Source organism: Gymnoscopelus braueri (assembly GCF_963280865.1).
Source record: "Gymnoscopelus braueri genome assembly, chromosome: 3".
Taxonomy (NCBI): Eukaryota; Metazoa; Chordata; class Actinopteri; order Myctophiformes; family Myctophidae; genus Gymnoscopelus; species Gymnoscopelus braueri.
Genome location: NC_137612.1, coordinates 31,799,311 through 31,812,935, shown reverse-complemented (window position 1 = coordinate 31,812,935; position 13,625 = coordinate 31,799,311). Strand labels below are relative to the sequence as shown.

Genomic DNA, 13,625 nt, shown 5'->3' with positions numbered 1-13,625 from the left:
AAGTAAAACATTCTCCAGACCAGCGGTGCTCAACATGGGGTAGGAGGACCCCCTTGGTTCCAGGCAGCGGTGTAAAGTAATTAAGTACATGTACTCAAGTACTGTACTAAACTTCAATTTTGAGGTATTTTATAGGCCTATTTGCAATTTCCAATACTTTTCTACCCCACTACGTCTCAAAGGAAAATATTGTACTTTTACTCCACTACAATTATATGAAAACTTTAGTTACTAGTTACTTTGTAGATTTTGATTATTATTAAAAAACACACTAACCACTTCAGCCATATTGAAAATGGCAGATCTACAAGCTCGCGATGCAACGCATTGTGAGCTTGTAGATCGGCTATTTTCAAAACATTTTTATACATTTTGAACTTGCGAAATGGGACATTCTGCACAATGAGTACTTTTACTTTTGGTACTTTAAAGTATGCTTTGATGCCAATACTTGAGTACTTTTACTCAAGTGGCTACATTTTGAATACCGGACTTCTACTTGTAACAGAGTATATCTATATTGCAGTATTGATACTTACACTTAAGTAATAAATGTGAGTACTTGTTCCACCACTGGTTCCATACAGGAGTGCCCCAGCTAAATGATTAATAGTTATGGAAAAAAAATTGGACCCTGGTCTGTGACTTGTCTCTGAGTATGAGTGCCTGAATGGAACCAAATGGAACCTTTAATGGCTACATGTGTTCACTCTCAGTTAAACAAACAGAGGATTTCACCATGTGGATCAAGGGCCCGGGTCCCAGAGGGGGGTCCGCATTGAACTTGAACCCTGAGAGACGACATCCCAACCAATGGGAAAGGGGCGTGCCTCTTGTCTCGCGTGCTTAAGTATAAATACATTTTCTCTTCAAGTCGAGCCAGTCTTCTTTCTTCGCACCGGGAACCGAGGAGAAGCTCCACAGTCTGGGAGGGTCAGGTCACACAGTGTTATTATCATGGCACCAAAGAAAGTCTGCGTCATCGGCTCTGGTAACTGGTGAGCGATTTTACACTGAATAAGTCAAAGTAAAATGTCTGATGCGCACCGCAGTATTGCAGGATCAAATAGTGTTTTTTTAATTTGTATTAAGCTTCACTTGTTGCGTAGCCTATTGCAGCTTGCTGTGAAGTTTGGGTGAATGTTGAGCTGTGTCATTCAACAGCTGGGATCGAATACCAAAACCTTATTCGCCCCAAAACACAGTCGCCCCGGGGCAAATCCGGCGATCTCGGAACGGTCACCACCTGGTATTCCTAGCGTAACCTCAGTAAACTATGCCTAAACAACATAACCTTATTCCTAAACGTAACCTCAGTAAACTATGCATAAAACCTAACCTTATTCCTGAACGTAAAGTCAGTAAACTATGCCTAAAACCTACCCTTATTCATATACGTAACCTCAGTAAACTATGCCTAAAACCTAACCTTATTCCTAAACGTAACCTCAGTAAACTATGACAAAACCTAACCTTATTCCTAAACCTAACCTCAGTAAACTATGCCTAAAAAACCTAAACTTACAAGTTCTAACCTTACCCTCAGTATTAATCTAATACAAGAATAGAAGAACCGATGGGGGCGAGCGTGTTTTGGGGCGATTCTTCCGGTTACCCTGGGATCATCTGTCTCACACACCCAGGATTTGATGTCATACAGCTTGCCAAATAATTCAAAAGGTCGTTGATAGCGCTGAACATTGCCAATTATTTAACAGTGGCATTGTACTTGTAGTGAATCATCAGGCGTTATTGATCGCCGTTTGTCCTAACTTTGGCTGCTTTTTTTTATCTACTATACCTTTAATTAAAAGTTAGCTAATTGCTGTTATCATAGTTTGCTAAATGTATGCGTGGTAATGTCAAAGTCCATTAGGCTACTTTTCCAGAATACCCCCTCAAGCGTTTTGTAAATGCCAGCTTTTCCCCAAGCGGATCGAGCCCTGAACCCTGTTCTTCTTATCTACATACCGATCACAAGCATTGTCAATAATAACGTTCACTTATGTCCAATGTCCAGGGGCTCTGCTATTGCCAAGATTGTTGGTGCCAATGCAGCCAAGTATGACGGCTTTGACACAACGGTGAACATGTGGGTGTTTGAAGAGACGGTTAATAATCGTAAACTCTCAGAAATCATCAACACAGACCATGAGAACGTCAAGTACTTGCCTGGTCACAAGCTGCCGGTTAATGTGGTAAGAAGCCCCGCCCACATGCTGTTCACGTTCATCTCAACCACTTTATGTAATTTTTGTTTTCTGTTATTGTGGGGAAAGCTTTCACTGAAAATAGCAGATCGACAAGATCGATCTGCTGTTTTCAGCGAAAGCTTTCCCCACAATTATGCTGGGCTTTAAGTGGTTAAATTAAGTTGTTAATTCAACATTCAGCCTATGCTTTTGATGGCTTTAAATACCAATTGAAAGGTACAATGAATAATAGGCTACTCATGTAATTAAATTAAACTTGGCAAATCATCTGCAAAATAATTTTATGTAATGAAAATATTCTGAAACATCTTATTTATTATGTAGGCTAGTAAATCATAAGGAATAGGTTATGTGCACAATAAAATTAGTTAGTTGCCCTTCTTCCATCACTTTGTTATCCATAGATCTGGTGATGGCCATAGAACACACAACTAATCCTTTAGCTCCCAAATGAGTGAATATCTTATAGGCTTTTGGAAACTTTCTCCCTCAGCTGGCTGTCCCAGACTTGGCTGAGGCTGCGAAGGGAGCCGACATCCTGATCTTTGTGATCCCTCACCAGTTCATCGGGAGAGTGTGTGACACCATCAAAGACGTCATTAAGAAGGACTCCGTTGGCATGTCTCTCATCAAGGTAGAGTCTTTGTAGTGTTGAAAACATCTGAAGAAAGTCATGGAGAGATTTGGCCTAGATGGGCCAGCCTTCTCTCACAAGAAAGATTATGAAGCAGAGAAGTCATTAAAACTAAAAACATCAACGTAGGCTATAAAAGCTCACAAAGTGTCTCATTGCGACACGTTGTACTTTTGTAGATGTGCTATTTCCACTATTTGTGAAGAAATTCACCTATGGTGACATGCCCAAAATAGGATGGCCAGGTTGAAAGTGGTTCATGAAAGTATAGTTGCAGACAAAAAAACGTGTGTCACATGTCACATGATGTACTGTAGATGGATGGGCGTGGATTGAGATGCACTCAGTGCTGATCTAAAATCAGATTCATCGCAAAAAAAAGAAAGAAAAAAATGTGGTGGAGAAAAAATGCATAAAAGGATTGAATTTGAGGTTAAATGCTGAAGCTAGGGAGTGGTAATTGCCATCCCCTGGGACCACACATTACCCCTGGTATGAAGTATGTTTTAAACTAGGTGTATGATATAAACCTGCGTGTGCGTGTGCGTGTGCGTGTGCGTGTGCGTGTGTGCGTGCGTGCGTGTGTGTGTGCGTGTGTGTGTGTGTGTGTGTGTTGTGTGTGTGTGTGTGTGTGTGTGTGTGTGTGTGTGTGTGCGTGTGTGCACGTGTGCGTGTGCGTGCGCGTGCGCGCGTGTGTGTGTGCGCGTGTGTCCCCCAGGGTGTGGATGAGGGTCCAGATGGGCTGAAGCTGATCTCAGACGTCATTCATGAGAAGCTGGGCATCACCATGACCGTTCTCATGGGAGCCAACATCGCCAATGAGGTTGCTGATGAGAAGTTCTGTGAAACAACTATTGGTAAGTAGCCTGGACTTGACAGACATGAAGACTTTGTATATCATACAAGAAGATATAATATGCATATATCATATTGTTGTGTACATACCCATTATAAACAATTATAGCATATCGTCGGTGTCCGGGACGAACCAGCTAACTCCATTTTCAGCTTTTTTTTCCTTTTTCATAAATCAACGCTATTGAACACCCTTTACGTCTGTGTAAAAAATCTAAACATTTGAACCAATGAAAAGTATTAAAAAGCGCCTCTGACGAAACCTCCCAACTCCATTGGATCCTCAAACTGTCCGTCAAAAACAAACAACTCCCCCTCTCTACTCTGCTGCAGCCTTTTCACAACACAGAGCAGAGCGCGCTGCGCAGTGAACGAGGAGGAGTATCACGTAAACAAACTCCCCGTAGTCTGTTAAAACTATGCAGTGTACCTGTTTATCAAACTTAGCACTGACGCTAATGTTATGAAAACAAGCAATTATATTTCTAAAATCTAGTGTTTAATGAAGAGAGCAATGTGACAAGAAGAAAGGAGTTCATAGCATTTCTGTCGCGACTCGCGCTAGTTCTACTGAAACTTTCTGTGAACCCCTCTTTGCAAAAGTTATTGTAATATTTAAAGTCCTGTTTATTATTGTTGGCCTATATAAGTGTCATGAAGCATCAGGGCATTAATTCACACGTTGTTGTGATGCATTGTGAGCTTGGAGATCCATTGTTAGCTTTTGGGGATTTGTACCCTTTTGAAACCTCTCCCTCAGCAGCAAGTGGAGCTATTGTTGTTTGGACACCTAACTCCATTTCAGCTTGATTTCTGCTCGTCTGAAACTACTATCTCCACTTGCGCTGGGTAAAGTGTTGATTTACCCGCGATTTGGGTAAAGTGTTGATAATATAATGACACATGCAAGTATCTGACAATATATAAAGTCACTATACCAACTTTTATGAGGCAGTATTGCTTTGTTTTAGAAATATAAGGTTTTCTTCATTTCCTGAAAAACTTATATTTTGTTTTTTCGTTTCCTGAACAATGAGCGTTAGCAGGTTCGCGCTGGACAGCAGAGATATTATATATTGACTCAGTCTACAGGGCTGAGTCAAAACATCCCCTTTCATACAGACCAATTTAAATAATGAACAGCTGAAATATTATAAAGCTATAACACGCTAAGTACCATACACGAAGGTAATAATTATATGCCATGCAGGGTGCAAAGACAAAGTAAACGGGCCCATATTGAAGGAGCTGATGCAGACCACAAACTTCCGTGTGACTGTGGTGGAAGAGGCTGATGTTGTGGAGATCTGTGGAGCTCTCAAGGTCAGCATTCGACTTCCACTCTTGAATCCTAGCGTCCCTAGTCTGGGGGAGAATATTCAGCGAAAAATAGCCAATCTACGAGCTTGCAAACAAATTGTGTGTAGAGGGAAAAAGGAGGTGGCCAAGTATAGAACCCTGGGGGGTCCCGGTCAATGTAGTTTATAGTGTTAAAGTGGTTAAAAAGATCTACCATCTTTGTTTTGCCATGTGTGGCCAATTTATTTTTTGAACTGGGTAAATCTAATAAATAAATACGACTGCCGCTCTTAATAGGCCCTAAGATTGTTCATTTGGTCCAGGGTTTTCCAGATTACTGTGACATAGTGCTTTCAAAATCTTTTCAAGGGAATGGATAAATGCGGTATCAAAGGCATCAGCGAGGGATAAATAATGGAATACCGATAGAGGGGATACATAATCATTGTGTCAACGGTGGTTATCGTCATTCATTTGACAATAATATGTTTGGAGAAAGTCTTACACCGTGAATGCAGATTTTACTCAAAATATGACACTCCTGTCTCAAGCAGACAAACAAATCATTCAAATGCACTGCTATACTTTCAGAAAGCATAATTACAGTCCCAACCAACCAAGCCTACTTCTCCTTTACTGTTATTGTAGAACATTGTGGCAGTGGGGGCTGGTTTCTGTGATGGCCTTGGATTTGGGGATAACACCAAGGCTGCAGTCATTCGTCTGGGCCTGATGGAGATGATCGCCTTTGCCAAATTTTTCTGCAAGACCACTGTGTCCCCCTCCACTTTCCTGGAGAGCTGCGGCATCGCCGACCTCATCACAACCTGTTACGGTGGACGCAACCGCAAGATCGGGGAAGCCTTTGCCAAAACGGGAAAGGTATGACAAAAAGAATGGATACAGACATAGGATTTTCTTATCTGCAGTTTTGTTTCTGTTAAGATCTGTCATGTCCCTGTTTAATGTCTCTCCAAAGACCGTACATAAATAGCCCATTTACCATTTAATATCACAACAGTTTTATTTTTGCATCTTTCTTTGTTCAGTCCATTGAGGAGTTGGAGAAGGAGATGCTCAATGGTCAGAAGCTTCAGGGTCCAGCCACTGCTGCTGAAGTCAACCACATCCTCAAACACAAAAACCTGGTGGAGAAGTAAGTAGAGCCCACCCAATGCCAGATTTTTGGATCCGATGCCAATCTTGATTTTGGAGAGTCCTAGCCCACCGTTTACCGATGTTTTGACCGTTATTTTGTCAAAAAGTGTAACTTTTGATTAAAGTTTCTATTTGAGAACATTGAACTTCTAAGAAATAACACAAAATAAAAATAAATAAACACATAAACTGAACTTTATTTTATTTAACCACTTACTGTAAGCTCTTAAAAAAAAATCAAATATAGCCGATCTACAAGCTCAAAATTGCAACACATCTACACAGCTACATAACATAATTGCTGATACGGATATCATCAAAAAAGTAAAGTGATGGCCGATATATCGGTCAGACCGATATATAGGCTGGGCTCTTCAAATCTATTTCGCAAAATATTCCTTCTTGCCTTTGTTTGTCCTGAGAATATTTTTCTGTTTTCATTTAATTGACACATCTTTGAACATGGCATGGTATTGAAATAATAATAAATAATAAATTGTACAACAAGCTTTTGTAGGATTTAACAAGACAGCAACAACAAAATTAAGCAATCACCAACTAGGTTTGATGCACCAAAGTATTGTCATTAATGGGTTAAAAAGGCTTTTCTATAAAAAAATCTATATTACATTCAAAGAAGTAAAAATGGTTGTTAAAATAGCAAGCCTGAGGTCCAACGGTAGGTCGTTCCAGAGTCTAGGGGCCTTGATGGCAAAGGCCCTGTCACCTTTGGTTACCAACCTAGACTTAGGAACAACCAGCAGAGGACTTCAGGCTATGTTCAGGAACATAGGGTTTTAACAACTCTGCAAGGTAACTAGGACCATAAAGAGCTTTAAACGTTAACAATCAAATCTTAAAGTCAATTATTAAAATGACTGGCAGCCATTGTAGATCGAGGTTATGTTTTCCGACCTCTGTGTCATTCCCCATCTTTCACCTATCCAGGTTCCCACTGTTCAATGAGGTGTACCAGATCTGCTTCAATGGCCATCCAGTCACAGAGTTCATCCATTGTTTGCAGAACCACCCGGAACACATGTAATGGACTTACTCACTAACGGACTGAGTGATGGACGCCTGTAATGGACTTGTCCAATAAAATGAGCTCAGGGGATTACTAGAGGAATGGGTTAAATGACGATTGTGCCTCATCTAACCCTTCTTCTGTCGCACTGGAGCGGTGAGGACCTCTTCGAGTCACGTCAATGACCCTCCATTGTTACTGTACCGGGGAAAGCATGGCTTCACTCTCCGACTTTGATACTTATCATAAATGCACTATGTGTCTGACGGGGCTTTTTTTATTTACAGTACTGTTGGATGTTTTTGGTCACAAGTCAAAAGTGAACAGAAAGGTATTCGCTTTTCCCTGACTGCCTTAAGAGCATTGAGAGTGGCAACGTGGAATGGCTTCAGGGTTTATGAGCTCCACATCAAAGTACTATAACATGCCTTTTGACCCGGTACGTGTTTTGCACCCAGTTGTGTAATGATATGTTAAACAAATAACAGTCAGTCGTTGCTTCTCTCTGGTCCCCACTGTTGTCTCCTTTCGTCCTGAAGCGGTTGCTCACTTAAAGTGGAATAAATGTAACAACTCAAATGATTTAACAACTATCGTTTCGGTCTGTTCCTTGTTCCGTATTCAGTGTTGATTGGACTCATGAGCAGAGACAATTCTGGTGCTACATGGCAGAGGACGATCCCAACACATGCACGACCACCCTGGCCAGCCACACACTGTAACATGACCTGGGCTGAACTAGTCTGCCACTCTAAACTCTTCACCTTTACCATTTCCTAGAGTATCTACTGCAACCTTTCTCTAAGGGCACATCTTGTCTCGCTCAGTCAGCGTGCTTATAAGTGATGGGCTAGAGACGCGTACCGCTGATCCATTTGGATCATGGAGTTTCATATTGTTTTGGTAATAATATCAATATGAAATAATATTTTCGGGTAGTTTAGTTTCTCCAAAACAAAAGGCGCTTTTTAAATGTCTTCAAACGTAAATGTATGTCTTCTTTCTGTTACCATTTAATTGTAGTAGATATGTTAGCAGCAGAGGGGGCTATAGTATACAGAGAGACAGTCTTAAATCTGAGTGGTCACGGTCTGCACCACAGTACAGAGAGTGTGTGTGCATCAGCATTCATATGTCCCACATGAACCCATGAGTGCTAAGACATTGTAACTTACTCTGGGTGAGCTAAATGCCAAAAAGATTAATGTTACGTACTGTGCATAATTAGTGGTGGGAGAGGTAAAGAAATACTGTGGTAGTATAAGATATGATGACAAGATAAGATAAGATAACATAGCCTAAACCCTTGATCACTGTGGGGGAAATTCAGGCGTCATAGCAGCAACTGCAGTAAAAGTGAAACAGACATTGTCCAAAAACTACCATAATCAATCATCTCTTGTGCTGAGAACCAATAGCCTATATTCTTGTGCAGCCTGAGTGGATTTATGTCATTTCACTGGGTTATGCAAATGTTTTTGTATTGTTGTCATCACCATTGACCGGTTGTGAATTAGTAAGAAAACTTACCTCATTTACTGTTTATAACCGGATTCCCTGGCTGAAAAATCCCTTGCATAGTTATTGAGTCAACTGCCCTATAAGACTTCTAATAATAACGTGCTCCAACGGTCAAAGGTGGATCTATAATTAGAGAGCCGAGTGTAGATTTGTGGGGTACATGAGCAGACTAAGTAGCATTAAACCACTGCAGCTGCCTCACCCGAGATTAATGACTGATGAGATGGGGAGATACGCTCAAAGAATAATGATTATGGTAATATAATTTTAATGCGAGGTGTTTATGCAGGCCTATGTGTTTTGGGAGATTTATACTGAATGTGAGTGGAAAATTACTAAATTATGAAAATAATATACAGTATTTCAGTTACTTCCAAATATGTCGCTTTTGGTGATAATTAATATGTATAATACTTGGCCAAGGTGTAGATTCTGTGTGAGACCCTAGAAAAAAGAAAGGTGTTGCATTTGTTGTAAGTCAACCAAAATATTATGTAATATCAGTTTATTGTATTTATTTATGTATTATATTTCATTATATTTTTAAGGCTTTGTAGTTGTAATGTTGTCAATGACCACATGGTGGTGCCATCACCCAGGTCATTGGGATGTCATTTCAGGTCAGCGTTAATTCCCTTTTGTCCCATTCAATTCAGTTCAGTTCAATTCAATTCAGTTCAGTTCAGTTCAGTTCAGTTCAGTTCAGTTCAGTTCAGTTCAGTTCAGTTCAGTTCAGTTCAGTTCAGTTCAGTTCAGTTCAACTCAACTCAACTCAACTCAACTCATTATAACGCCTTATATTGGCATGAGAAAATATACATTTACATAGCCAAAGCAAGTGTCAAAAACATAATAAAACAAACTCGGGAAAGTATTATACATTGTGTTTGACAAAACAGATGTGTTTGATTAACAGAGCTGGTAAATAAAATAAATCATAAAATGACTTTTTAGCTCAATCAAAGGATCCAACTGCAGCTAACACCATTCAAGTTGCAGTGGTGGAAAGTAACATTTACTCAAGTACTGTACTTAAGTACAATTTTGAGTTATATTAACCACTTCAGCCCTATATACATTTCGGCCATTTGAAAATAGCCAATCTACAAGCTCACAATGCGTCGTGACTCGTGATGCGACGCATTGTGAGCTTGTAGATCTGCTATTTTCAAAATAATTTTATACATTTGACTTGAAATGGAACATTCTGCATAATGAGTACTTTTACTGCTGGTACATTTTGATGCCAATACTTTTGTACTTTTACTCAAGTAGCCTATTGCAGTATTGATACTTTTAATTAAGTAAAACATTTGAGTACTTTTTCCACCACTGTCACGTTGTGACAATAGGACAATAGGCCTATATTTATCCATCCATCCATCCATCCCTTCACTGTGGGAGGAGAGGAGGAGGGGCCGCCTTACTTCCTCAAATTCCACTTCTCATCGGTAGAGTCTACATCCCATAGCTCGGACTGACAGCAGTGCCGTGATTGGCCAGTGGATTTTCAGGCTAATGCAAGGAGACAAAATTGGCCAATTCTTCTACTATACTCAGTGGTTATAGAGCGTCGCAGTTCCCGCCCACTTCCTGTTTTTTTTTGGTGCCGGAAGAAAAAACTCAATGCATTTTTCCATTGACATTTCCAAAAATATGTATATCTATTAATTTAAGCCTCGAATCAAGCCATCATGACATCACATGAATCATGACCATAAAACGTTTTTTTCTGTGATTTTTTTTAATTTTATATTTAATTATATGATATACTATATTTAATAAATACCCTTTGTTTTGCCGTTTTCACAAAAAAAAAATCACAGAATCAAACGTTTTATGGTCATGATTCATGTGATGTCATGATGGCTTGATTCGAGGCTTAAATTAATAGATATAAATAATTTTGGAAATGTCAATGGAAAAATGCATTGAGTTTTTTCTTCCGGCACCAAAAAAAACAGGAAGTGGGCGGGAACTGCGACGCTCTATAGCAGTGGTTCTCAACCTGTGGGTCGGAACCCCCAGGGGGGCCCCCACACGATTTTGGGGGCGTCCCCAGATGACAGTGATCAGTGACAATTTAAGGACTTTTAAGACCTTCTTAATACCTCAAAAATAAAAGATAGAAAGAAAAGAAAAATACCATTTGGCTACTGCATCAAAAGTAATCAACAAACTATATTATAAAAACTGGTCAAACATTGGCGAAATTGCCAAATGATATACAGTAAGAAAGACGCAAACATTTTGAAAATAGCCTACAAACTCACTTATTGTCCAGCAAAAGAGGCAACGAAAGAGTATATTGAAAAGTGGAAATGGTTAAATTTGTCTGTGGATTATTCTTTTTAAATAAATATTACTAAACTGGAATACTTTTTTTTTAAAGCTCTGGCTTTTGTTTCATTATCCATTTGGCTTTCAGAACTCAATATATATGGTGGCTCACTGGGTTAAGAGCCAGTTTGGGTACCAAGAGGTCACAGGTTTGATTCCCAGTTGTTTCAAGTTATCCATGATCTTTAAATAATCTTGACAAATTTTTAATTTATTATTTTAAGTTTTAAATACAAATCTTTCTTATGGGAGCCCTTAGGCACTACATTTCAAATTGGGGTATGCGGCCAAATTCATATCAATTTGCGGGCCCTTCACATGAAAATGTTTGAGAACCACTGTATTGTTTGAAGGGGCAGCCATTGCTCAATGGATAGAGCGGCATGACAAGCAGAAGGTCACAGCTTCAACTCCCACCCTCACCAGGGTAGTAAACATTGGTTCTCAAAGTGGGGTCCAGGGACCCCCAGGGGTCCTTGGGGGGGTTCCAGGGGGTCCCCAGCAAAATGTTATTATTAAATATGGCTCTTTTATTGCTACTTTTAACTTTTTAATGGATTTTGGTTACTGCCTGAAAAGGTTGAGAACCACTGCTCTATGGAAGAAGCTCTATGGAACAGTAACTGCAGTGACACTGACATAAAATAGACTTTGTTAAAAGTATTTGAAGAGATAAAGTGATGACGTTTTTAAGGATTTAAAGTGATAGTTGACTACCTCTTTAAGGTAGATTCAAGATGTTTATTGTCTCAAGGATGTACAAGTACATGCAATGTGAAAAACTTAGATTGGGGGTGCTCCATAATACACAGAAATAAAAACAGTACATAAATAACAATAGGCCTACTAAACTTATCTAAAAAGGTTAAAAACTGTTTAAAAACCCCCAGATCAGCATACAAGGCCTTAAAGGAGGAGTTCACCCAAAAATTGACTTATTTTCTATCAATTGCACACCCCATGAAGCCTTGAATTCATGGATTTATTTTGGGTTTTGTCGCATTCCTAAGCCAATAATTTGATGCCCGGGTGTATTTCCGGTAGGAGACACAAATAATCTACTTTGTGTCTCCTACCAGATACATTAGCCGATAGGAGACAGGAATCAAATTATTGACTTAGGAATGCCACAAAAACAAAAAAAAATAATCCATGGATTCAAGGCTTCATGGGGTGTGCAATTGATAGAAAATAAGTAATTTTTTGGGTGAACTACTCCCTCTTTTCAGTACTTTTACTTCTACTCCACTACATCTCAGAGGCAAATATTGTACTTTTACTCCACTACAATTATTTGAAAACTTTAGTTACTAGTTACTTTATAGATTTTGATTAATTATTACAAAACATACATTACCCACTTCAGCCCTATATACATTTTGATCTACAAGGCATGTAGATCTGCTATTTTCCAACGATTTTTTATATTTTATACATTTGAAAATGGGACATTCTGCATAATGAGTACTTTCTACTTTTCGTACATTAAGTACATTTTGATACCAATACTTTTGTACTTTTACTCTAGTAAATTTTGAATTCCTGACTTTTACTTGTAACAGAGTACATATACATTGCCGTATTGATACGTTTACTTAAGTAAAAAAAAAAGAAAACGTTTTCCACCACTGCCCTGATGGCAACAGTTTGAACCGGTTTGAACAGACTGTTATGGGGGATGTGTGGGGTATTTTATGACCCTCCTCAGGGATATCCTGAGGCAGCGCTGGGTGTACAGCTCCTCCAAACTGGGCAGTTGCCATCCAGTGATGTAAAGAACATTCTTGTGTGTAAACAAGAATATCCTTAAAAGTGTGTGTGTGTGTGTGTGTGTGTGTGTGTGTGTGTGTGTGTGTGTGTGTGTGTGTGTGTGTGTGTGTGTGTGTGTGTGTGTGTGTGTGTGTGTGTGTGTGTGTCCAAACTTATGAAATATCAGCCTTTTGTGGAACGTATTGTGGCCTTGGGATATAACTGTCAAGTTATTGTCCTTGTGTTTGGGAGTCTAGGCCATGTTCACAAACTTGTGCTCGTTGGCCTGCCTCTGGGAGGATTGCAAAAGACAAATGCAAAACAGTTGGGTAAATACTGTTATGTCTCAGCTGTCATGGGCAGTCTGTCTATCAAAGACAATGTTTCATATATAGTTGGGAGGAGGAAAAAAAAAAGAAATTCTGTCAAATTTCTGTAGTATGTCATCAATGTGTGATATGTTTTCCTCTGTGTGTTAATAAGCATGTACAGCAGTTGTATCTGGTTTGACCATAATGTAACCTTCTTCTTATCTTTGATTGATTGATTGATTGATTGATTGATTGATTGATTGATTGATTGATTGATTGATTGATTGATTGATTGAATACATTATTAGCAGTTTGCAAAAAAAAATGCACAGGAAAGTACATTTCAATACAAGGTCTGCTAAGAGGATTTTAAACCCAAGACATCCTATGGCTTGTTTCCATTGGGCTCCTTTGTACTCAAAACATTTAATGACAGACAAATATATAATTCATCATATAAACAGTTATAAATCAAAAAGAAAAATATGTACAGTAAACAGTTCGGGGAAGGGGCTAGG

General features: G+C 39.3%; 1 protein-coding gene across 1 annotated transcript; it reads left to right on the top strand.

Annotated features, from left to right (window-relative positions):
• The first annotated feature begins 879 nt into the window (after positions 1 to 879).
• On the top strand, positions 880 to 7,776 carry LOC308079535 (glycerol-3-phosphate dehydrogenase [NAD(+)], cytoplasmic-like). Its single transcript, XM_080421085.1, has 8 exons — positions 880 to 998; positions 2,021 to 2,198; positions 2,707 to 2,847; positions 3,566 to 3,704; positions 4,913 to 5,025; positions 5,650 to 5,883; positions 6,051 to 6,157; positions 7,108 to 7,776. The coding sequence occupies exons 1-8, from the start codon at positions 958 to 960 to the stop codon at positions 7,202 to 7,204; spliced, it is 1,050 nt and encodes a 349-aa protein (XP_080277211.1). The 5' UTR covers positions 880 to 957; the 3' UTR covers positions 7,205 to 7,776.
• Positions 7,777 to 13,625: the final 5,849 nt, after the last annotated feature.

Bases quoted from the DNA above. Each gene is read 5' to 3' on its own strand.
- LOC308079535 (XM_080421085.1), top strand. From the start codon at position 958: ATGGCACCAAAGAAAGTCTGCGTCATCGGCTCTGGTAACTG. The intron at 2,848-3,565 runs GTAGAGTCTTTG...TGTGTCCCCCAG, and splicing joins TTGGCATGTCTCTCATCAAG to GGTGTGGATGAGGGTCCAGA. The intron at 6,158-7,107 runs GTAAGTAGAGCC...TCACCTATCCAG, and splicing joins CACAAAAACCTGGTGGAGAA to GTTCCCACTGTTCAATGAGG.